This window comes from Dicentrarchus labrax, unplaced genomic scaffold, assembly GCF_905237075.1.
Source record: "Dicentrarchus labrax unplaced genomic scaffold, dlabrax2021, whole genome shotgun sequence".
NCBI classification, from domain to species: Eukaryota; Metazoa; Chordata; class Actinopteri; family Moronidae; genus Dicentrarchus; species Dicentrarchus labrax.
This window is the reverse complement of record NW_026136723.1, coordinates 9,701,563-9,727,850: the sequence shown is the minus strand read 5'-3', so window position 1 is coordinate 9,727,850 and position 26,288 is coordinate 9,701,563. Positions and strand designations below refer to the sequence as shown.

At 40.9% G+C, this 26,288-nt stretch overlaps 2 protein-coding genes across 4 annotated transcripts; both read left to right on the top strand.

The window, feature by feature from the left end:
• The first annotated feature begins 2 nt into the window (after positions 1-2).
• Positions 3-10,992, top strand: maco1a (macoilin 1a). The gene is made up of 11 exons (XM_051391356.1): positions 3-255; positions 1,323-1,464; positions 1,783-1,909; positions 2,050-2,173; positions 2,321-2,499; positions 3,775-4,318; positions 4,436-4,594; positions 6,523-6,705; positions 6,853-6,973; positions 7,353-7,527; positions 8,802-10,992. Exons 1-11 carry the CDS (start codon positions 176-178, stop codon positions 9,002-9,004), a joined length of 2,037 nt encoding a protein of 678 aa, XP_051247316.1. The 5' UTR covers positions 3-175; the 3' UTR covers positions 9,005-10,992.
• Positions 10,993-12,674: 1,682 nt separating this feature from the next.
• Positions 12,675-26,288, top strand: ldlrap1a (low density lipoprotein receptor adaptor protein 1a). 3 transcript variants are annotated; one of them, XM_051390538.1, is made up of 9 exons: positions 12,675-12,878; positions 19,547-19,689; positions 20,753-20,865; positions 21,024-21,138; positions 21,654-21,726; positions 21,924-22,019; positions 22,555-22,685; positions 22,856-22,890; positions 23,231-23,645. In XM_051390538.1, exons 1-9 carry the CDS (start codon positions 12,794-12,796, stop codon positions 23,304-23,306), a joined length of 867 nt encoding a protein of 288 aa, XP_051246498.1. In that variant the 5' UTR covers positions 12,675-12,793; the 3' UTR covers positions 23,307-23,645. The 3 variants fall into 3 exon arrangements, with proteins under 3 accessions (XP_051246498.1, XP_051246495.1, XP_051246496.1); XM_051390535.1 differs by lacking the exon at positions 23,231-23,645 and adding an exon at positions 25,352-26,288 and having other exon boundaries at positions 12,682-12,878; XM_051390536.1 differs by lacking the exon at positions 23,231-23,645 and adding an exon at positions 25,352-26,288 and having other exon boundaries at positions 12,684-12,878; positions 22,558-22,685.

Below are 26,288 nucleotides of genomic sequence, written 5' to 3'. Positions count from 1 at the left end.
GTGTCGTGAAAGGGGGAGGGCCTTCGGAGGACTGTTTTTATTTATTTCTTTGTTTCATGTGCATAAAACAACAACAATGGTGGATAATTGAAGAAGTGTGAATATTAGGATGAGCGAATGACATTTCCAGTTCCAGTTACCAGACCGATATCACAAGTGAATCAACAGGGGGAGGATGAAGCGGCGCAATGCGGACTGCAGCAAACTCCGACGGCCGTTAAAACGGAACCGAATCACCGAGGGTATATATAGCAGGTACAGAAAGGGGCTGGAGGGACGTTATTGTATAACAATGGCGCCTCTCTGCATATGTCAAGACAGGGCTGCCAGCTTCTGCTACATTCATATTTAAGCACGCTTTGGGTTTTTTTTTTTTTTTTTTAGCTACAGAGAGCTCTAAATTAAGACACCAGCGAGCGTATGGTTAAAATTATAGGCCTTACGTTACTTGTGTGTGCATCTCGTAAATGATTTGTCCCTGGCTGGGTACTTAAATTAAATTTCTGGCTTAATTAAAATGAAAGGTAGCCGCGAGACTATGTGGGCATTAAGTATATATTGAAAGACATTCAGCTCAATGGAAATCTCTTCAGCTAAAATAAAGATAGCATGATTTTGAAAAATCAAGCTCGAGCTTGAGATGACAGCGGCAATGTCAGGGGCGCTCGTTTTGAAGTCCGGGGTGATGCCGACGGCGGGATTCACACCTGTGCTTTGTCTGGCAGAGGTTGAATACGCCAGTGAAACAATAACCACCAGAGTAATCAGGTCCAACTGGAACACGTAAAGCGCACGTAAGATTTAAGGAGCTGTAATATAAAAATAGCACGCATTTACCGATTGATTGATTGATTGATTGATGATTGGTGAGTTGATGGCAAGCCAGAAAAAGAAAACCAGCTGTGCTTTAAGGAACATGTCCAGACATGACAGAGTATATATTATCTTTATCTATGTCTCTCTACCTTCTCTCACACTTATTTGGATGTCCTTTATCTTTTTTCAGTTATTTTTATAAAAGAAAAAAACATAATTAGACTTGTGGGGAATATCTAGATTTGTATTCATGCTCACTGTTGAATTGGCATTTATCGGCCATAAAATCTAGCAGGAACCTGAGGCAACATTGTGTACAATCACACTGGAGATGTCGTTCGTATAAACACTAGTCTTGTTGTATAAATCTGATGTCCCAACAGCTTTGTCATCCACCATCTAAATTCGTGGTAAATGTTGTTTAGTATCCCCTCTTTGTCTCTTTGTTGTCTCTCTTTTTAACATTTTTCTCTGTCTTTATTTCTTTATCTTGTCTTCTCCCGCAGTACGTTCCTGTACCTGAAGTTTCTGGTGGTGTGGGTGTTAGTTCTGCTGGCCGACTTTGTGCTGGAGTTCAGGTTTGAGTACCTGTGGCCCTTCTGGCTTTTCATTCGAAGTGTCTACGACTCCTTCAGATATCAGGGACTGGTAAGAGCCTGTTTGTATGACCCTGACACAATGGAAAGAACCTATGTACTGAATGTGGGTGCAGCAAAGAAACAAATGGGATAAAGGTTGCTGGGGGAGTATACTTGTCAAACATGGTGGTGGTAGATGGGGAAATAGCAAGACAGTTAAGTTATGAGTGTATTTTACAGCACACACGCCAATGTGTAAGTGTAAAGGGACCATGCATGTGAACACTTGCCTCTACATTAATGTGTATGTTTTCCACACAGAAACTACTTTATTTCTGCACAGTTGTGACATATTTAACTGTCTGTCTCTTTCTCCTCCTACAATTAGGCGTTCTCTGTCTTCTTTGTATGTGTGGCGTTTACGTCAGACATCATCTGCCTCCTCTTCATCCCCGTCCAATGGCTTTTTTTTGCTGCCAGCACCTACGTATGGGTCCAGTACGTCTGGCACACAGGTTAGTCCAAGTTTTTTGTGGGCTGTTTTTATCTCTGCCAGCCAAACAGCCACTTTCACCTCATGCACAAGAAATTCACAGCTGCCAAGTTTCTTCAAGAGTGCTGATTTGCTGTGCTGTGTTTTCTTACTTTCACGCAGAGAGAGGAGTCTGTCTACCCACTGTATCGCTGTGGATCCTGTTTGTGTACATTGAAGCCGCCATACGGTTCAAAGATCTGAAGAACTTTCATGTAGACCTGTGTCGACCCTTTGCAGCTCACTGGTAAACGTCACAGCAGAGTCTAATGCCTTTTTATAAAGTAGTAAAAGTCATGGTAAAAATAGGACATCCTTAAATATTTATTGCCTGAAAATATAAGGATACCTTTATATCAAAAGCCGTCTCTGTCCTTCTCTTCACCTTCACCAGTATCGGCTACCCAGTGGTGACTCTGGGCTTCGGCTTTAAGAGCTACGTTAGCTACAAGATGCGACTGAGGAAACAGAAGGAAGTGCAGAAGGAGAATGAATTCTACATGCAGCTTCTACAGCAGGCTTTACCTCCAGAGCAACAGATGCTGCAGAGACAGGAGAGGGAGGCGGAGGAGGGTAAGACACAGATACAAACAACACAAAACATGTTGCACTACTTATTATTAATCCTTATCAGGAAAGTCAAACACAATAGACTGAGCAAGCAAAAATAGCAGTAGAAATGGTACTGTCTGGACTCATGGTCGGGGAACAAGAATGACAGCAGCGTCCACTGTCAGTGGTGTTTCCTATGTTCTTACCACCCCATTTACAAAAAGGAGGGGAAGTATATTAGAGACACATTTTAATACAATGCAGCCTAGTACAACACAACCACGAACTAAAGAGTGAACATGATACAGACTGAGAAGTAACTCATTCATTGGACAGATTTGGTGATGTCATCCCGCATCATCAGTGCTACATGGACCAGCATGAGGGGAAATCAAATTCCAGTGACTGACAACAGGTCACGTTGCATTTAACTAAACCTTATGTGTCTGTTTATCTTCCCTGCTGTCACACACAGCTCATAAAGAAATAGTTGATTATGAGCAGCAATAGTACAGACTGTAACTGAACCTCAAAGATAACATTTTATCAAACAGGTAAAAATTGGAGGGGGTGGTTATTGAATGTCTGCTACACTACATTTCACTACATTACAATGCAGATTGTAAAGTGAAAATAGTACGACACAGGATCAACACACACCAGTTTTAATTCCTTTGTCCTTTTTTCACTATTTTACATGATGACACACCTGTTACCGTGATTGCTAGATGATATTGCATAGATAAATATGCATTGCTTGTACAGGTTGCTTTCTTGAAAGTTCAGTGAGTGAATTTAATAGTAGCTTATCTCCTTCAATTCAGGCATTAACTATCACATAATTTTGTTGTTGGTCTGCTTTGCTTACAAACAACAAACATAGATCCAGACCTTGACCTGTCTTTTTTTTTTTAAGCAGTCTCAGCCCGGATCTTTTGTCCGCACTTGAGTTCGACTGCCAGCTTTCACACCAGCCGAAACAACCTGAACCAAACAGGCAAATGCAGCAGACTTCAGTTGATTGCACCAAAAAAGTTCAGTGTGAAATCACCCGAATAGTTTTACTCTGTTTTCTGTAGTTAATGGAAAGCAGGGAGGTATTCCTGTATCAGTCTGCTGGCATGAGCCTGTTTATGAAATTTGTCCGTGATTTCTCTGTTTTTCATCACTCACAATGGCATCATTCAATCTCTGTTTATGGTCAAATATGTTTCCAGTTTCCTCTGGAATTTGGTTAATTCTGTCCAGTATGTTTTTATTCTTGCTCTAACTCTGCCTACTGTTGCTCTCTTCCAGCTGCTCTAGCTAAAGGGATCTCAGAGGTAGAACCTTCAGTAATATCCCAAAACGGAGCACCGCCTGGGAAGAAAAACACCACAGTCCAGTTGCCAGAACTGGAGTACCGGGAAAAAGGGAAGGACAGTACTGGAAAAGAGCGTGAGGGCAAAAAACAAAACACGATTGGAATCAATAACAACAGTATTATACACGCACTGGACTCCAAACTACAGGAGACAGAGTACATAGAGAACTACGTTGGGGCAAAGAGACTGAATAACGACCTGGCAGGAGAACACACTCACGCCGATACCAACACACACTCTGCTTCTAAAGAGGAAGTGGGGGGGGCGGGAAAGAACTACAAAAATGCCAGCGGAGGTGGGGGTAACATTTCCAACTCGTCTCCACGGAATCATAGTTCTTCAAATGGCAGCGTGCCACCAGGCTCCTCGACCAGTAAGAATGAGAAGAAGCAGAAGGGGGCAGGGAAGGGCCAGAAGGACCCAGTGGAGAACTGCATCCCCAACAACCAGCTGGGCAAGCCGGACGCTCTCATACGGTAAGAAACACACACGTTTCAAATAGCCATTCTTCATTTGCCTATGCTGTTGTGGTTTCCTGTGACTGCCTTTTGATGACCTTGTGGCCTTTTTTTTCCCTTTTTCTACTCTGAAAGGCTGGAGCAGGATGTGAAGCGTCTGAAGGCAGATCTTCAGGCCAACAGGCAGTTGGAGTCAGAGCTGCGGAGTCAGCTTTCTTCTCTGAGCAGCCAGGACCGCAGCCTTCGCTCTGAGCTGGGCCAGCTCCGCCAAGACAACGAGCTGCTACAGAACAAGTGGGTGCATGTACAGTGTGTTGTATGAGAGTATGGTATTCTCACCTAAACCCTGACAACGGCCATACTCTACTTGTTATGCAATAAATATAATTTCCTTGACCGTGTGTTAGGTAGGTTAGGTAGCTGGTTAATTAATGAAGATTTTGAGGCGGTCTCAGGTCTCAAGTACTGGGTTTTAGAGATTTTTGTGTGTGTGTCCTGTGGCAAGAACAGGATCTCTACAAATGCATTTTACTAGAACTGGTGGAGCATTTTATTTCACTCTTCCTGTATCTTTATCCCCTCTGCATTTTTCCTTTTTATAGGCCAGCTGGAATTGGCTATTGCTTCTGGCCAGTTGTTCAGATAGAAGTTATTAAAATGTGAAATAATCACAGTGCTTTTCATTTACATACAGTATTTAATTTGATTTGCATATTGAATCCGAGGCATAAGTTGTGTGTCAGTGTCAGAGCTTTCATTTCTAGGACGGCCTTTATGGAGACAGTCTTGAACGCTTGTCGAATAGTGTCTGAACACCCTGCTTTCACCTGTCAAACACCTTTTCAACATCAGATCTTTCTTTAACACTCAGCTGACTATACTCAATTACCTGACAGGTATCACCAGTTGAGCTCCTGTCACTGGTGGCTGACAACACCATTGTCAGCGCAGCTATGATTCACAGCACGTTACTTCCTCGAAAACCACCCAAGCCACAGAAACAACAACAATGTGTCTATTCTGTTCAGTTATTAACCTTGTAACAGTGCTTTTATAGGCTGATTTTATACTTATACTTACTACTGAAGTGAAGACAGACACATACACATTGCATACACTATTTGAAATACACTGTATTTGAAGCACAGGGGGTTTGAATGGGTATTGCGTCTATGACCTTTATCTCTATCAGTGACTAGTAAGTTGTGTAACAACATAACCTGTCTCCTTCTCCAGAGGTCTCTGGCTAAGCCTTGGTATACAAACATTGCTTTCTGTTAGATTTAAATGGTTTAACCTTCACGTTCACTGATAAAACACCCTGATGACACTGAGGTGATTTACAACCATTCTTGTAGGATCTGAGTTTGAGTTAGAGTTGCCAGAAAAGGGGCAGAGGCTGTGAAAAAGGTTGCACATCTGAATGCTTTTTAGGCAGAGAGAGTTGTTAAAATTTTAGATGAGGTCACATGATTTCATTTAAGTTGCATCAAAAAATGGAATGGCAGGATCTGACACTACATAAGTAAGTAAATAAAGAAAGAAGGGCAGAGGCTGCATTAGTATGGGAGTGTGATCAATTACAGAAGTATTCTAAAAGCTTAATCTTGTCTAAAGCCCTATTAGCACAGGACTAGTATTACAAGGGAGCCTCATGTGATTTAGAAATTACATCAGTACTGATGTTTCGTCCCAGATACATTCAGTGACACCTGTTCGACATTATTATAAGAGTCATACATTCTTTTAACACATTTCAGACCTGCCTGAGTCCTATTAATAGCTGTATTTTGATGGACATTACAGTATATTATGTTATAGATGCGATACTATAAAAAAGTAAAAGCAGAATATGTGAAAGTTGGTTTGTGATGTTGGAAAGCTCTGCGTACCTCTGCTAACTGAAGCCACACAAACTGTAGCATTTATGCTCACAGCTGCGGAGACCACTACACTCACTGTAAAAATAACTTTACTGATCTTATAATACATCAATGACCTGTGTGTGTCTCATGAACAGCACCATATTTCTCCCCCTCCACATTCAGTCAATTCCCACATTAAAATACCAGTTTAATAGGCTCCCTACCAAAATAAAAAATATGATCCCACAGAGGTGAAACATCCCAAATACTCCATATCTCATCTCATGGCCAGTGCAAAGTGTGTTCATCTCATGATCCAGCCAGGTTGACTATATTCTGAATATATCCACACTTTAGGCTCCACAGTGCCGTCCAGGCCAAGCAGAAGGATAAGCAGACCATCTCCCAGCTGGAAAAGCGGCTAAAGGCTGAGCAGGAGGCCCGCGCCCTCGCTGAGAAACAGCTGGCCGAAGAAAGGAAGAGGAAGAAGATGGAAGAGGCCACCGCTGCCAGAGCCGTAGCATTAGCCGCGGCCACCAGGTACTGGTTAGATTAGTGTAACCAGCCCAGCTTTGTGTCATCAAAATTAACATTGAATTTGAACAGGAAGTGAAAGTTCGGTAGACTCTTGGACATAGTCACCTTTTTCCTCTCTTAAAAGTGCTGTTCCTCTCCCTTGTCCGACAGAGTGGAGTCGACTGACTCTCTGCGTGGTCGTATCAGAGAGCTGGAGACGGAGTGTAAGAAGCTCAGCATGGACATGAAACTTAAGGAGGAGCAGATTAGAGATCTGGAGGGCAAGTGTCAGGTGAGAGGAATGAACTCATTTTCTGATAAGATAATGCTTTGAGTTAGTATCTGGGTGCTTCCTAGGTAGGTCATTAAAGACGCTGTAAAATACATTATCTATATGCTGTGACTGTAACTGGGATTAATCTCCTCTGAAGTTAACATGCTGCTTCAGTACTTGAAAATGTACCATCAACAAATGTAATCACTGAAATGATATGCCATTTTAGTTCATGTAATTGATGTAATTAAATAAATAGACCCCCTGTGCCTTCTGAGTGCATCAGCCATTTAGCACAGTAAAAGCTTTTTTCCTGAAAATAAGACCATTCAGTTGCTTGTAATTTTTCATGTCTCATTTCCAATTCAATTTGCCTTTCCTATCCTGTCACATACAGGAGCTGCGGAAGTACAAAGAGAACGAGAAGGACACAGAGGTGTTGATGTCAGCGTTGTCGGCCATGCAGGAGAAGACCCAGCACCTGGAGAACAGCCTGAGTGCTGAGACCAGGATCAAACTGGACCTCTTCTCTGCACTGGGGGATGCAAAGAGGCAGCTGGAGATAGCACAAGGTAGCTGTTGGCTGTGGGGATGCAGTGATTTAGTAGTGGTGCAAAGCTCTTGAATGGAGTGCCTGTCAAAACTCACTCGTTTGCAAGGGATAAATTATCTAAGAGACAGGTAAATGCTCCTCCATCCTTGTATGATTATGAGAGGGCGGTAAAGGACGCTTGGCTGTGGTTAAGCCTTCGTCAACATCAACATCAGGGAATCAGAGAAAGAAATATAAAATAGCCACAGGAAACAAAGAAGCAGAAGTGACACCAAATCAATTCTAAACTTAACTATTTCTAAACTATTGTAGCCTAATGTCTAAACATAATTTTTTTCTCTGTTGGAAATGGAATCAATGACCCATAGCCATTACCACCACACCACAAAGCCACAACCACTGCAGCCCTCTTTGTGTTTCCATTTAATAGCTTGCTCGCGGCACCTACAGTGTTTTCTTCCATGTTCTCGGCTGCTCTCTGTGCCAAAGCCCCATGGGATCAAGTGATTACTATTCAGTACTTTTACCCACCACTGTTCACAGCAGAGATCACACACACTTTGTTTATTTCAAATCCAAACAAAAGCAGGGGAAATACGAAATATAGATCATAGAAACATTATGTGATTTCCCCCCCCAAGGATAGAACCATTGCCTATTCTTTGATTTACTATTTTGTTACACTATAACAGACCTGCACCTGTGTCCAACAGGTAAAATCAAGTCAGGAATTCAAATTCTGAATGTGAATATTAGAGTATCTTGTTAAACTTTATAATTGACTACTCACCATCTTATCTCAGCTATAGATTTTGTCACATTTTCCCAAAGTCCTCTTCACATATTGGCAAAGGGAAATTCAGCTCTTTCTTTTCATGCAATATTAGCAATAACAGATAATAATAGTGTGGTATGTTTAGTGTTTCTCTTATAATGTTGATACCACAGCAGCTGCTCAAGAGAATCTCTATTAGATTGCTGCGTTGTGAAAACTCTCCACTGATGGTGGTGATAACGCATCAGTGAACTACAGTTTCCAAAATATTGAGGCGATAACCCAGCTGGAAAATGACATTTTGACCTGTCATAGCAGGAAAAGCACAGGTGGAATGAGTCTCCTCTGCCCACCTCTATACCAACATGTAGGAAGGGCTCGCTTTACCCCCCTCCACAGGAAGAGTGGTCCTAGATCTGTCAGGGATTTAATTTTCTAGGGCACTTCAGAACAAATGTCCCCCTACTCTGCCCTCAACCCTGTCATATGAACGTCTTTGTTTCCTTCGTCCCGTCCAGGCCAGATCCACCAGAGGGAGCAGGAAATCGCGGAGCTGAAGCAGAAGATAGCAGAGGTGATGGCAGTGATGCCCAGCCTGTCCTACTCATCAGATGGCAGCAACCTCAGCCCCGTCACCCCGCACTACTCCTCCAAGTTCATGGACAATAGTCCCTCCTCCCTGGACCCCAATGCCTCAGTTTACCAGCCCCTCAAAAAGTGACTGTGACACCCACACTTTTGTCAGACAGAACTTTGTCTCTTTCTTTATCTTGGCGAAGCTCTCGGTTCTGGTTTGGGTTATTTTTGAGTTTTTCAGCCCCTGACAGTTTGTGCACTCTAACGTACCACATAATGACACACACACAGACACACACAGTGCACACAACCCCTCCATACATATGTGTATTTGGCTACTTTTTTTGGTTCTATTATGAGAACTATTATATTTTGAGGGGGTTGTGGGGTTTTTTGGGTTTTTTTTTTTGAGTTTTGGGATTTAGCCATTAGACAGTGAGATCTGTTTGAAAGCAGAGAAAGGAACACACAGTTTGTTGGCCAGATGTCTACAGAAGAGCCATCATGCATCGCTTCATGTCAGTCTTCTTTTGGTGTCAGTGTAAAACAAAAAAAAAACCCCACAGACATATTTTCTTCTATATTGAACTGACACCCAGACTTTTGATTTAAAAAACGATTGGCTTTTCACGATGGTTTACATCAAGGCAGAAGACATGTTTTCAGTTCAGATTTGAGTCTGACACTCACCTGTAAAGTAAAGCCCTGTGAGAGATACATGAATGTAAAACTATTCATGTTTTGCTATCACCATTAACTTAAATCGGTGATTGTTTTGTAATGTTTCAGTTCAGTTATGACAATGTGCATTTCTTCTTAAAAAATGGTGATATGTTTGCTGTGTTCTTCAGATATTCCAATACAATTTGTTGTCTTAGTGCTGGAAAAGCGAAGCCTCCAGGATTATCAGTTAGTGGATGGAGCAGATGTAGTTGTATCCTGGGGGAAAAAAAAAAACGCTACTGCTAGATTCGACCTGGCACTGCCAAAATGTCATATTAACGTCCACCTGTTTGCTGCAGACGCCTTTCCTCTCCCTCTGGACCAAATTAGAACCTGTTAGGCCATATCGTACACTGGATTTAATGATGTCGAGGTAACCGGTCGTTACCATTATTTGCAGATTTTACAGTGCCTTGCAGTTTGTCTTTTTTAGATGCAAAAACCACATACTTTGCAATCCTGGGATCTAAAAGCATCAAGCCTCAAAGCCGCGTTTCTCTCTCTCGCTCTGATTCTCCTGCTTTTCATTCAAGATTTCTTTCAATTCAGTATTCAAAGGCTAAAAAGTGTCACCTCAGATGCATTCAATCGGTTTTTTTTTCTCTAACAAATTGATCACAATATTACACACTTGAAGGGAAAACATAACACTGGACATGTCATTTCATAGTGACACAGTCTTGGTATGCCAAACACCAACCAAACTGATTGTCTATTATCGTGCCCTAGAGTTGGCATTTAGTTGTTTACAACAATGTACATTAACTTACTGAGGAATGTTTTCTTTGTTTATTTCATTTCAGTTCTAAAGTGCCAAGTGTTGATGTTTGGTTTCCATCCATACTTTGATCGATGTAGCTTGCATAATGTTTGCAGAAGAGTGCTGTTATTTTTATTTTTGTTGTCATTAGAACATATTTGAATGGTGTTGTGTTTACAAGGTTCTGGACTGATCATGATGAAGCAGCAGGTGGTCAGTTGGACTGATGGTGTTATGCACTCATTTATTTATTTGTTACAGACTTTTGTTGAGTGGCACCTCCTTGATATTTCCCATCATATTCAGTTGATTTCCTATATTTTCTACCAGGAAGGATTCTGTGAATGTGTTGTGTTGGGAAAAGGTTACCCCTGAACCGTTTGACCATGTTGTGCTGTCATGTTGCCTACCTGGAAAAAGTATTTTTCGTGGATCGCTCTGGTGTTGTGAATTCAGTTCTCAAGTTGCTTTAACAAGTTTGTGTAGAAGGAAGAGAAGGTTTTAAAAAAAAAAAAACGTGCTTTGTTTTATCTTTTCATTGTTCCACTATGTTTATTTTCTTTACCCAAAGTGATGGTGAATTTGTCACACTTTTCACTTTGGCCATCACTATTAAAGAAAGTCTTGCTGGTGGCGACGCAAGCTGTTCAGTCTGTGTACGTGTCATGATCTGTGTGTCTAGTTTTCCTTTTTGTCACACTAGCAATAGGCCAAACTTTTTACCTGGAATCAGCCACAAGATGGTGACGGTGTAGTCTATATCATTTGGGTTGTCTAAATATAGAACCTTAATGTCAGAGGACAAATTAAATTATATTTATTTTGTAAAAAAAAAATTCTAAATTGCCAGACTAATAATGTGGAAGTTGCACGTATTGCCATACAGCTCATACATGTTTCAAGCATTGAGTTTATCTTGTCCCCTCCCAGACCTGCAAGCCAGCTACATTAATATTGTTGACATTCTATACCTCAAACCTCCTTGTTCCACCAGTGGTTACAGTCAGAAAAACATGTGGTTGCCTTTTGGTTTGATGCTGCCTTCAGGTACTCCTTGTAAATGCCTATTTCTTAAGAAAATCATGGACCAAGATGCATTTGGTTGCTATAGGCAGACAAAACTACTATATAAGCCTTTTTTCAGGGTGTGTGTGTGTTGTGTGTGTCAGTATGTGCTGGTAGGTAAATATTTTCAGCTGTTAAGCTGCTCAGTTCTAGGAAGATAATGCAACACAAGGCCTGTTGGCTTGGATGACATCTGAAACTGAACTCAAAGAAAATAGAAATCTGCATTAATAAAAATTTTAATCAAAATATTCATTTTTTTAATTTAGTGATTTAGCTTTCATGGCTGCATCTACCACAGTGACACATCTCAACAATTATGACGCATTCATGTCTATTGAAATAATAGCATTCTAAGCAGTCTGCTTGGAACAATAATGTGTTTCTAATTAGTTTTTTCCTGCATTGAAAGTATAATTTCATAACTCAAAACCATTAAAAAGGCATCTACTCTTTCTACCTCATTAAAAATCCCAGAATCTATAAATATGCAAATTTCTTCAATTTCTTGTGTTTTCCTGCTGGACACAAGATGTCTCCTACTTCACTGTAAAGTCAGTAACAGTAATAACAATAATACCTATTTACATCATCACTAAGGCTTTTTACTGATTCTCTTCAATCTACAGTTACAATCGGCACACCTCATTTACTCAGTAACCCTTTTATCCTCTTTGTGGATTGCCTAAAGCCACAGATCTTTTCTTCCTTTCTAAACTGTCTTTTTTGTATTGTTTGTGTACAACTAGGCACTTTTACAGCTTGTTTCACCCAAAAGGAGACGTGGTCGTTCTGAAGACAAGAAAGTGACATATAGCTGTTCTCATCAATTGACTTCCTAACTATTTGTGATGTCACATATCATGCTTGTAGGCCCCGCCCTTTAAAAATCTGATTTTTAATGAGCACAGAGAAACTCTTCACTCTCAGCAGCTGAATGTGAAAACATCTATATAGTGTCAAACTTCGCACGCACATCATTTTGCACAGTGAAGCTCAAACATAAACTGTAGGAACAAGAAGAACATTTATTTTTTTGAGTGGAGGGGGAACTTTAAAATTTTCTAGACTTTTGGCTCACTACTTTCTGAGCAGTATTATGCCACAAAAAAGTAGTATTTGGCTTTAATACACTGATACACAATAATAATTTAAAAAAAAACAACCACCTGAAATCTAACGCTCTCTAATGTCCCATTTGACACAAATGCAGCATTGCTTCTCTGTTGGGCTCGTTCACGTGCGCCGACCTGGTAAATAGCGGTATTTCTGACAGCACTGGAAGGCACCACAAGTCCATCCTCCCCATCAGCAGTCTGGTCAACAACATTTCTCCTCAGGACTCACCAGCAAACTTCACCGACTCTCTGCTTTTAAAACACCGATATGGATGCCCTCAAGTCGGCTGGGAGAGCTATTATCCGGAGCCCAAGTATGGCGAAACAGTCCTGGACTGCCGGCAGACACAGAAGTAAGAAACAATGGTAGAAATAAGGTTTTTAACTGTTAGCTTCGTTTGCCAGTTTCACCGTGCCGAAGTTGACTTCTGCTTACCGCTGTGCCATTTTACCTTAATTAACTTACCGCAATGACGCAGAGGTAACATTACATTTGTAAACTAACTTTACCAAAGTTTAGCGGGTTTTTTTTTCCTTTTTCAAAAGCGAAAAAGTACCAAAATATTATCATGTTGACCACCAGTGTTGCCTGTCGGCGCAAAGTTACAAAGATGAAGTTTGACATATTTTGAAGTTACCAGAGCAGGTCTCATTTTGTTTGTCAAAGGCATTAAATGACACTACAAACACTGCTACTTTAAGGAGGGACATTTTCCTTCGTTTCTATTATCGGAGGAAATGACACTATTTTATCCTGTGGAGAGTGGGCATTGTGAAATGCGTTGTATGCCGGAATTTTCCGGAAATAAATGTTATTTTGAAACTAGGCAGAACACAGCAACAACAAAGAATGACACTTTATTATGAAAGAAACGTGTTTTTAAGAAAAAGCTTTTAAGGCTCTAAGAATAATATTTTAAACCGATTTTGCTATGTACAATACTTTATCGCCTGTTGTTTTACTCTGCCACAGCAGTACTTTGGATTTGTGGATGATCCCAACCTCCCAGGACACTGTCCTCTTTCCATCCCCACTACCAGAGGAAGTGCAGAGGTCAGGGTCAGTGCTAGAACTTACAGTGATTTTGTGTCTTGCCTAAAAGCCCTCCTTTAAGGCACTCTGGAGCCCATTGTAGGACTCAAGGGCCACTTTGTAATCTAAATCTCACTTGATCCTGGCTGTAAAGTTCTGGGGGAATGACCGGGTGGCTTAGGCTGCCTGAAATCTCCCCTGCCGGTAACCATGAGGATAAGTCAGGAATGCTGCGAGTCAGTGCACGGCCCCTGTTGGCTTGAGTTCTAGCTGGTCTATTTTAAATCCCATCAGAAAGCAAATATGGTCATTAGAAAATACAGGGTGGATTACATAAATACCCCCCATTACTATGTAACCTTAGTCGCTCACCTGGGGGGAAAAACAATGCCTCAGGAATCTGAGATACACTCTTACATGCAGACACATTTCTGTATTAATGGATGAGATGTAGCTACTTCTGCACAGCTATCAGTGCGTGCGGTAACACTGGGCAACCCTTTTCTTTCTAAATGTAATCTAACGGACAATTTCCTGGAATATATGTACAGCACACCACTGGTAAATGAGGTTTTACAACGTGCACCATCACTTTTATCATGAAGCAACACGTGAAGCGAATTCAAAATGTTTAACCGCTTTTATGAATTGAAAAGGTTTTAAAGTTTTGACTTTGGTTGGGCTCGGACCAGGTCTTCTCTGGGCTGCAGGGCACACATTCCTCACCAGCACTGACCCACATCCCCCATGCCAGACCTCCAGATCTTACTCTGGCCTACGGAACCAAGTCGGCATCAGCCTACATTTTTATCTTTTCAGGGACTTACTTACAGCTGACAGCGGACTGGACAGAAAACTCACAGGGTTGTAGAAACCTCGGACCAGCGTTTGACACAGATTTTGCCGTTAATGGGCCCCTATAGGCTTAACCACCCGTCTTCACATATCTGCACACTGTGAGCAAGTTTGCATTGAGGAGAAACCTATTCAGCCGCAGGGAGGCTGCCCCATTTTAAATGGCAAAGGCCACTTCTCTGCTCTTATTGCCCCATCTTGGTCGCCCTAGACGACCCACACCGGCACGCTGCCAGTGTCGAGGACCAGCCAGAGGGTACTTGTCTGCAGCAAAGCTTTTTCCCGGGGACCTCGTCAAATGGAAGCATGCAACTGTGCCAACACACGGTGATGCTCAGTATAGCGACTCACTGGCAGGATGGGAATATTTCCACCCCATAATGAAGAAGTTATTTCACCAAAGTATGGCACTGCTTCAGTGGTGAGTCTGCTTACACATCAGGCCTTTTCTCCTTCTGTTTTCAACTGTTAGGCCCGGTCCACACTACCTGCTTGGCGGAGCTTCTTGCGTTTTATTTCGGCAGCCATGTTAACAGATTAGAGCAGCCACACTGCCTGCAGTCGACATTATACCAACAACATATACACTTTTTACTACTTTTGCAATGTATATATCTGTAGAATGAAAAAAATATAATATTTTTCACATTTCTGTGGATAGAATCCATTCATTTGTTAACAGGGCTTTTATTGTAGTGTATGTATCAAAGGCAAACTCAGTATAGAAAGATATGGCTGAAACGCTCTGTGTGTGGTCACCACAGGCGTGCCAGCTGCAGCCGTCTCACACTGCTCATGCATCCTATGTGGACTAACAGTTAGTTAGACCAACTGTCGTTCTCGTGACGGTGGAGATGATAACCGTGTTCAGTCAACTGCAGGCATGTTGCAGTCACACACTACTATTCAGCCAGATACTCCACTGACAAGATGGTATCCTTGATGGCTGCTAGAACCAGTTGAATTCAACTTTGCATTGCCTCTCCCCAGAATCAAAAACTGAAGGTCTACCTATAGGGTCCTGCAGGTCTTCTCAAAATTCAAGAATACAAAATATTATGAATATGAATTCTCTAGTAGCAATGAGATTCAATTGAACCAAGTAACTTCTGTGAAAACAGTGAAAGTCTTCTTTGAATCCTGCTCTGTTTATTTGGCCTATCAACTCCACAGCCTGTTGAGTGAACTAAATGCCCCTGAATGTTTGTTTTAAAGTTGCATCTTCAGAGACTTCCAGACCAACACAGTATCATTTATGTCTTTCTGTTTTTCTGCATCAGTAGAAACCCTGACCTCAACTCAGATGAAATCGGGTTCCTTGAAAACAGATTATTTGGATGTGAAGGTGAAAAGAAAAATTAAATGGTAGCAGAAGTTGGCTTTTTTTTTTTTTTTAAGTGTATTTGTCTCTGAGTCTTGGAGTGGTCCTTAGTTGTAGGGCCACAGTTGGTGGTTTCCACAGTGATTCAGTGTTTGGTGTAGACACACAAATCAGCCCAGACGTGAATTGCCTGTCAGTCGGACCCTTTTGGATCAGCACGTTTTGTTGTCACGGTGTTCAACAAAGGCTTTTCTTGCACTCATCCATTAGTGTTGGATTTGATCGATGACTAAGGAGCTGAGGACTGTAGTATTGTTTTATCTTTCTCTTAAACTTCCACTTCTTTCTGTCTTTATCTCCCTCTGTCATTTAACACTTCAACTTACCCTGGAATCAGAAAACTTTTTTTTTCTCCACACCCAGTAAATAATGTCTTGACACTAACAGATGGTGAGGTCGAGCTGTATTTACAGCGGGGTCACCTGGTTTCACTCGGTCTCAGTTCACACGTGCACACAGCTGTTGCCTTTCAAGCATCGCTGTTGCTAACCTCGGATCACAAAGCCCTCCACATTCTCTGGCTGAGCGGTGCCTGGTACCTGCACTGTAGCTGTTCTCTCAACTTTGGCTGTGCTTACATGGAGCCTAATGTCCCAAATATAAGCGGTTTAAAAGCCCAAAAAGAGTAAAAATGCTCCGTATGAACACCTCAATCAGAATGAACAGGCCAGAGGAATAATTTCCTTTTCATAGCCCGATCAAAAGAAAGATGGTACCATGTAAACAACTTGCTTTCTGGCTGCATACTTTCTGCACATGCCCTCCGTCTTGATGTAAATGCGTGGGGATGTACGTTTCTCCACTTCCAGAAAATGGAAGCTTCCAAACTTAACTGGACCTCCTGCGGAGAGTTTGTTTTTGATACAAACCCTTGAAGAACTGAACATTATTGGGCAGCTAGAAAGTCAGAAAATAAGTAACAACCTATTTAAACAAGTCCATGAAAAAATTAACAAAGCCGGTATATACTGAAGCGAACAAATTTGATCAAACACATGCATTTCTTTCTGAATGGGTTAGTAGCCACTGAGGAAGACAGATGCATCAAATGCATCGGCGCATGCGATCACCAGGCCGTATCAGATCACATCCCATGTAAACAGTTGACCCGGAAAGTTCAATCAAAATGATTTCAATCAGAATCAAATAAAAGTGTGCATGTAACAGCAGCTTCTCTCAACACTGAAAACTGTGCTGGCATTTTATTTAAAAAAAAATAGGACCATTCACTGCTGTCCTTCTCCATTATGATGGCTTTGACCCCACACAGTTACTCCAGAATAGTGTGACAAGGTTTGTAATGACCAGGCTGTAAGACCCGCAATTAAATCTGCTCCACAAACGACTTAAAAGAGCTGTTAAAAGAATGATTTTCTTTTGGGTTTAAATGGAAACTTTTGTTGTTCCATGATGTTTTCTGCTGTTTGAGAGACATCGACCGTGAATACTCAGTCATTTTTGGAATTGTGTAATGGACGGTGGTTCAACTTAAAAACAAAATCTCTGCAATTGTCAGCTTTAGGGTCCAAAACCCAGGCAAAAACCTGTATTATGCGAAAACTTGTTTGTGTCTTTGTCTGTGGTGTTGGCAGGAAATATCAATCATTCTTTCTTCACAGCAACAAGTGCTTTGCCAAATCACCAGTTACAGCCACAATGAAAGCCAGTATGCAGACATTACAGAGCCGAAAACATTACCGCAGATTGCCTCAAACAATCCCTGGTTCTACCACTCTCATCATGCGAATTTGTAACTTTACGTCTTGTGGCATGAGGAGTGTTGCATTTTTTGGTATGTCGACCGTGAAAAACAAGGCTTAAGCTTTTTACAGAAGAAGAGCACAGAAGAACATGTTATATGTGGTGAGACTGAAATATCTCAACTACAGGATGAATTGTGAGGAAATTTTGCACAGACCTTCATGGTCCCCAGAGGATGAGGCGTAACAGCTTTAGTGATCCCCTGACTTTTCCTCTAGCACTATTAGATTAGATTAGATTAGATTAGATTCAGCTTTATAGTCATTGCACAAAGTACAACGAAAGACAACGAAATGCAGTTAAGCGTCTAATCAGAAGTGCAAAAAGCAGAAAAGTGCAGAGTAATGTGCATATGTACAGGGATATATTAAAATGATATATCCCTGGGAACAGGTAAAAACGCATATATAAATAAACATTATATATATAATATATATATATATATATATATATATATATAATCAGTAGGACAGTATAATTATGTGTTGGGGTGTAGGGGCTTAAATAGTCCAGGTCAGTGTGCAGTAGTGTGGCGGTATAGTGGAGAGGGGGTCAGTGGTGGGTTCACATTAAGTATCTGCTATTGAACTTTCAGGAACTTTGGCACAGGTCATAAAAATATAAATATAAAAAATAATAATAAACATACAACAACAACATACAAAACATACATACATACAACACAACATACATACATACATACACAGTAAAGTTTCTCCTGTTTGTCTTTCCTTCATGTTTCTGCAAACTGCTGACAATTCCATCAGCCTCACTTGTACTTTGTGTTTAGTGCTAGTTACCGAATGTTAGCATGCTAACTACGCCACTCACTCTAAGATGGCAGATAAGCTAAACAATATACATGTACCTGTTCCTCCAGGCTTTCACAGTACAGTGCAGAAGGACATTATGTAGAATTTATTCAAAATGAAGAATATGAATCAGTGGCATCCAAAAAACAAATTTTTAATCTTTTTTTTTAAAAAACTATTTTCAATGGAAGGTTTACACATAGGGCTCTAAATGCTGTTTCATTTTGTTGGCAAAGTTTTTGGCATGAAATTAAATTATTCAGTCATATTTTCAGTACAACACATCGTCTTTCAGCTGCAGTCCTCCTTCGTTTACAGTGTGCATGCACGTGTGTGTGAACATGTGTCTGCATGAGTATGTGGTATGCCCTACATCCCAGAGGAGGTGAATGCTAGCAGGATGAATTTCTAGGTAATGGGGATGTTTTTCTGCTTTTGCCTTCTCTTACCCCGCTCCCCTCCTTTTCTTACTCAGAGGAAATCAGTGTAAACACAGGCAGAGGGTCAGGGCCAGCCGGCACCACACAAAAACTGATAAGAAACCACATGGAGATAGCAGCTGTTCCTTCAGCAGTTACAGTTTTTACACTCCTCGTTCCTTTTCAGCGAACAGATCAGCGTGCTCACCTTTGAACTCTTTGAAAGTTAACACAACTTGAGACAGTAATGCACTTTTTAGAGACACATCGATGGCCTAGTTTGGGGGAGATCTGTTATGTTCTTTTCAGAAAGGGGAAACCACACTTTTCTCTTATCACAGTGTGTCAGAGGCCATGTATACTTGCTTCTAACTGCTTTTCCTTTTTATTGTCAGGCCCTATAAGTTGTTTTTTGAGTTGAAATATTTACTTTACATCGACAGTACCTCTGACCTAGATATCCTGTTTTGCCTTTCCACTTCAGGGAGCGAGCAGATGAAATGGCTCAACTTTAAGTTCAACATGGGCTGTTTACACTTCCTCTGATTTGTGTTTTTCTCAAGCTCTTTGAATGTTCTCACGAGTAATGTTATTTATTTTGGAACATGAAATGGAAGGGGAAAAGCAGCAAATAACCCACAAATGTTTCATGTCTTTTAATTTGACGAACGGGTACAACAAGAACGTGATTATCAGAACAGTTTACTGTTGATCAATGTGTTGACCCACTTTTTCCTTGAAAATGTGTTTTTCTCTGTAGAGCTTCCGGAGAACTGGACTGACACACGGGAGACCATCTTGGAGGGCATGACGTTTAACCTCCGTCACCTGGGCATGACACTAGTGGACCAGCCCAAGGGAGAGGAGCTGTCGGCCGCTGCAGTAAAGAGGATTGTTGCCACGGTGAGAGCTGGAGTAACAATGATGGTGTCATTCAGGATGTCATACAGTCAACAGGATTACTGCTACTTTAACTATCTGTACATGTTAATTTATCTGTAAATCTACATGCATTTGTTTCACACATAAAACAGTGCCATTGTTGGAGGACTGTGTCTCTACAACATCCATACTTTTCCAGAACAGCTTATATTAATCCCCCTAATCACATTCAAAGCTCATCCAGTGGGTTTTCAAATGTTAAATAAGCCGAGGGTTTGTGGAATTTCCCAAATCACAAAGGATCATGTCATTTCTTAGTTTGAATTAATGTACATTCCCATCCATATTGGTCACAAAGCAGAAATGCTCCTTTTTTCATTTCAAGTATATTTTGGAAATGCTGAACAATCATATCTACGCTCTACAGCCAGTTATTAATGATCACATTTACATTTGTTGTTGTGGTTGACTACATGCGTCATACGCTTTCTACCTCATCTTTTAATAGGCTAATAGGTGAGAAGATACATTTTCTTTAAAGTAAAATAAATTCTACTCGATTTCAAATGTTATTTATGCTCTGCTGACACCGAACAGCCAAGTGTGCCACTAAAGTGTGTCCCATAGAAGCTGACCACCATTTTGAGTAAGTGCTGTCCTGTATGGTCAAGAAAAACTTGTGGAAAATATCCTGGAGAAGGATTTCTTTTAAGAGTGGGAACCCTGTAAGAGCTTAACAGAATCTTGTGATCACTCCACACGGATCTGATTTTGAGGTTCAGATGCCATAGGTTGCCTTCCATGGAGTCTGCCACACTGAACCACAATGTTTCTACAGTAGCTCAGAACAGAAAAACCACACTGGCACTAGATATAGGGCCTTAAATGTTTTTCGCTCATTTCACACTCACTGTGGTTTCTCCCTTGCGCTTGGAAGGAAGAGGTGATCTGCACTGGTAGATGCCACTAAATCCTACACACTGGTCTAAATAATTTTGAAGCCACTCTTTGTGTGTAATTGATCCCATAGTTTGACACACTAACTGTAAAACAAACTTCTCTTTTAATAATTGTATCTGTACAGGCTAAAGCCAGTGGGAAGAAGCCGCAGAAAGTTGCTCTCAAGGTGTCCCCTCAGGGAATCGTCCTGTGCGACAGCTTGACCAATAAAATCCTGGAAAATGTCTCCATATACAGGTATGTGCAGAGCAGCAGACGTTTGGCGGATAAATGTCCAAGATAAATGTGCTGTTGCTCTTCTGAAGCTGTTGTTGATGTGGCATGGGGCTCACCCTGTGAACTCTCCTTGACTTCTTCATGTGCTGTTTCTCTAACCTGTCACCTCTGGTCTGCAGAATATCCTACTGCACAGTGGACAAACTGCATGATAAAGTGTTTGCTTATATCGCTCAAAACACCCTCAATGGGACCCTGGAGTGCCACGCCTACCTCTGCTCTAAGAGGAAAGTGGTGAGTTGTTGGTCTACAGTCTCAGCGTTTTATGTTTAATTTAAGATGAAGCTGGATTAAAATCCAGTGCAGTGAGTTTTGACTTTTTGGAATAGACACCGTTCATCCTGCTCTTTTTCAGTCTTTCTCTTCTGTAGCTCTCCTTTCTACTCATCCCCCGTTCTTAAGAGGAAACCCTAGAAGGCAAGCCCCTCAAGGCGTCTGTCATCCTCCTGTGCTCCTGTGTGTTGAAAAACAGAAGGGCACTTTTCCTCTCATCTTACCTGCTTCCACACTCATCCCCTGTTCTCCCAGGATAGCATGATAATACCCTACTTCCTTAATACTCGCTTCTGTCTCATCATGGTTACGAAGACAGTGGTGATGACCTCCTTCTGTCCTCTGCGATAGCAGCTCTTCAGTCTTTCATCATGCCTATCATTGGTCTTATCCGAGTGTCACTGGGGTTGGTAAACACTAATGCACTCTTTTTCAACTGTGCTCTGTAACAAAGTGTATTTTCTTCTGTTCTCCAGGCTCAGGCAGTGGCGTTGACAGTAGCCCAGGCTTTCACAGTAGCATTTGAGCTCTGGCAAGTAGCCAAAGAAGGTAGGCGCTGCACTCTTCACCCTCCAAGTTCTGGAAATGACACACAGACCATCTCAAGGAGTTGTTTTATCAGTGTGCTTGTGTTCGTACTGAATCTGCCTTGATGCTCCAAGGACGTAGATATCAGTTGTAAGGTTGCAGTAAATAGCTTTTGACATAATTGTGTTATGTCTTTGTACATCTCCTCTCCATTCTAGAGAAAGGAAAAAGAGTGAAGTCTGGTTCAGCTGGAGATGCCAGCAGCAGTTCCCATTCAGAGAGATCTAACAGCTTGGGGAGCCTGAAGGGAACCGGTAAAAACACATACACAAAATACTAGATATGTGTACACAAAAATCGATGTGTACACATATCTTTTTATATGTTTTTTTTCTTTTGAATGCCAGCGTCCACACATGTAACACACACACAACCATCAAACACAGAGATATTTGCCAACATGTCTGTCTTAGTTCTTTATAATATGGCAATAAAATACCTTAAATAACAGGAAATTATCACAAATACAGACCCAAAGCCAATAGCCACCTTCCACTTCTACGTATAAAATACCATGACTGCAGAAAAGAAAGAAATAATAAAAGTTTGCCATGCCATTGTCATTATTATCTTATCCCACCTGCTAGAAAAATGAAGGATTTTTGGTAGAAGCCTTTCTTCCCATGAGCCAATTTTTAAACATTTTGCTCCACTAGTGTTAAAGCCATGCCAGCTAGTTGTCTTATAGGACAGCTAACTGGCATGGCTATAGACTTTTTGTCATTCTGTAGACTGATTACCTGTGTATACTACAACATAAATGAGTTGTCCTTTTCTTCTCCTCTCAAGTAGATGTTGCCACAGACAACCTATTGGACTTTGAGGACAGTGGGAACGTGGCGGTGGAGACCAATGGGAATGTAGAGGAGGATCAGTTGGATAACCACAGGCCATCTGAGGCCAACAATAACCCTGCCTGGGTAAGATCCTCCTCTGGTTCTATATATCTATGGACAAGCTTAAAACTTAAAATAGTCTTAATAGGTCATACATACAGTCTTACATGCAGTTATATGAAGTAACTTGTTTGCTCCAGACTGCATACGTATGAACTGGGTGAATTAAGCAAAGATTCTTCTTCTTCCTCCAGGAAATAGAAGATGGTTTGGATGATGCCTTCTCCAGGTGAGATATTTACCTTTAATAGTGAGAAAGAGAAAGCAGAAAAAGTGAAATTAATCCTAGTTGATTTTCTCTGCTGCTTGTTAAGATAAAATACCCCACCACCAAACTCTGCCTTTTCAAATCCTTCAGTATACTGTAGTTCATTCTCATACTGCTTGGCATTACAGCGCCACTCACTGATGATTTCTGTGTACTGCAGAACACAAATCCTCCAGTCCCTGATTGTATAGATAGTGAGGAAATGAAGGGATAAATGTAGAGAAATTACACAATAACTAAGAAATAATTTGATAGCTAAACCTTTATCTGTCCTCAATTTACTGTGTGTTTGTGTCTCCAGCTGTGCTCTGGATAGCTATGGTTCATTTCCAGGTAAAGTTGAGTACTACTGTCAACTGTTAGAAGCCTTACTTTAGTGTAGTAGTCCTAATTACTAACCTAACCATAATCCATTCCATTCAATCACCTCCAAACCCAATACCACTGTTTACAGGTCAGTAATGTTGGTGTGAAACAGCTTCCTGTGTCCTCCATTTCCTCCCAGATGGAAAAGATTGTCGACTGGGTTTCGGAAAAGAAAGCTGATTCAAAGTATTGAGTTTCAGTCAAAGTGAAAAATGTCCTCGTCCCTTCCCATCCCAACATCACTAGAAATTGTTTTGGGTCCCCCCCCCCATGGCTCTTTCTTTATAGTCTTAGTTGTCTTTCTATGAATGGAGTGAATCAGAGGGAATAATGTGTCTCCACTACGCCAAGCGCTTTTTTGTGTGGTTATTCAGTTAGTGGTCACCGGTGTAAAAGTGGAGCAATGGGTCACGTCAACCCATTTATCCCACGACTCAAATGAATTGAATGTCTTGAAGTAATCCTGTTGACCTCTGCCCGGACTTTGTGTATATTATTATCCCAGAGACAAAAGGCAGTTCGCAGCCAAACTGAGGGATCTTAATTAGGAGAGACTGAAGCTTTAGTCATACAGACAGGTCTGGGAGGCTCAGACTGCTGTGGAGGAAGTATTAAAATCACTATTTGAGCCAGACTTTAAAGGGAAAAGCTAAGGAGCAACACATACCTTAAGCTAAGTGATCTTATTACTAAAGTCCAGAAAAAAGCACTGGGGTAAGAGAAGAAGTAGGTAATATTAAGACATCAGGTACTTATGTTACTAATTGAAAAAAGCATATTATTTCTATTTATTGAGTAATTTGATTATTTGATACCACTTTAACTCAGCCAAGAAGACGCCACCCGCCTCCCGTGCAGCTCGTACTCTGGGAAATATTTCTATTATGTTCATCATTATCCCAGGCCCCTTCATTATGACCCTCGTTGGCAAAAATGATACTTTGTCTTAATAAGTCTCAGTCTTAGGTTTCTGTGCAGAACATTTTACATTTCACACGTTCTCTAGAGGATGTTTAGATTTACTTCATCTCACACCATTTTGGCAAGTTTAAAATCTTGATTATGTCATAACTTTATTAATTCTGTTGTCATTAAGGATACGACTGTGATATTCTATATTTTTCTTTTTGTCAACAAATCCTAGAAAAGACTAAAATGAACAATGAATTGATCTTACTAACAAGTATTACCCGTGTATAACTGATCATATTTCTCTGTGGCACAGTAGTTTATTTTGAGTCAATTCCTCACACATCGTCCTGCTGTTGTAAACGAACTAGCTGTAGTGTTTGTATGGACTTTTCGGAAACAACTAGAAATAAAAGCATGAGTGAGGTGCTGAACAGGAGCAAGTAGAATTATGAAGGATCCTCACCACCACTGCAATAGATTATTTCAGTTTCTGTGCTCTGGAAAACGCCATCGCAGAGAGACTCAGAAAAAGCTTCTTGCCTCCGGCCATCAGGGTGATGAACTCTGACATTTTTATATATCCTTGTCCAGTACATTATGTTCCACTGCACTACTCTACACATTGCAAATCTGCACTTCTGTCATATGGAATTTTTCCTTTTTACATATATCTATCATTTTGTATTTAGAAGTTTTATACCTTTTTTATGTCTTTTTTTTGTAATCCTTATGTTTCATACTTGTCTTTTAGCATTGCCTTAGCAGAACGCCACATTGTATTTCTCTACACGTGTATTTAACATATAAACCGTCATAATTAAATCCTAAATACTCAACTAGCACACCAAAAGTCGGTCTGTGGCTAAAACTAGTCGCCCAAAAATGCACTCTTCACTCCTATTTGTGTTGTAAATGTGTAACGATTTCAGCAGGAGCTGATTGACTTTGGGTGGCACAAACAGGGTTACCGATCTTAGTAAAGTGTTAGTTTCAGTCTATCAATGGGATTTGGTGACAAATAGAAAACTATATAATGCAAGCCTTCTACTTTCATCAGTTTTTAACATTGTTTAAACTGGAACAGAACTCTTATGAGTTCTCTTTTTTTCCAATCACCCATTCATCTTTTTCTCGTCTGTTTCAGCCTGGCAGTGTCGCGTACTAACCCCCAGGTCTTGGACATTGGGGTGACGCCCCAGGACTGGCTCATTGAACCTGACTGGGACAGGACCAACGGAAACACTCCCAGCGGTCTCAGCCCGTTTGGGGACGATATCTTCGGCTTCTGACCACCACAACACAGCAGAGAGAGACAACAACTAAGGAGAGGAGGGATGTCTTAGTGTCTTCCTGTAAAATAACAAGGTATCACTGTGTATTTAAGATGAGGCTACAGTAAGTCCATAAGGGAATAAGTGCAGAACTGTGAGATAACGTTTGGCCTCTCTTCACCTTGTTGTTGCACTCTTCACATGGACAATTCTTCTCTTCTTTGTGGAAACACACCAAAGCAATAGTATCATTTTATTACACTGCAAACAGTCTTACAAACTTAAGTTCACCAAGTTCATCTTATGTCAGCATTTGTTGTCCTTTGTTTGCTTAAATGTGTCTAAGTAGTTTTGGCACCATAATCAGTGTTTTGGATATGTGTTTAGTTATAATTTATAGTTGTATAATTATTTTTTTATGGATGAAGACTAGTTGGATTTAATTCAGACCGTAACAACAGGCCTTAATAACAGCAGGACAATCAGCCACACTATATCTTTAAGCTTGGAAACTTAATTGATGTAAGGATTTGTCCCTCCACCACCTCGGATGTGAACTGAAGATTGTTTTATGTCTAAAATCTGAAAATTAATCTACTTGTTGTATTTATATGAACTCCTTGTAGCTATGGCAGCGTCTCATTCAAGACATGTTGTTACAGACGTTACTCGCCCACTGCAGTATAACGGCGTTCTCTTGACAGACGCCCCGATGTGTTCAAGGTCATCAGATTCCATTACGGCCATTTCATGTACCTTTTATAATCTACCAGCAGCATACAGAATTAAAATATATTCATGAATAAGAAA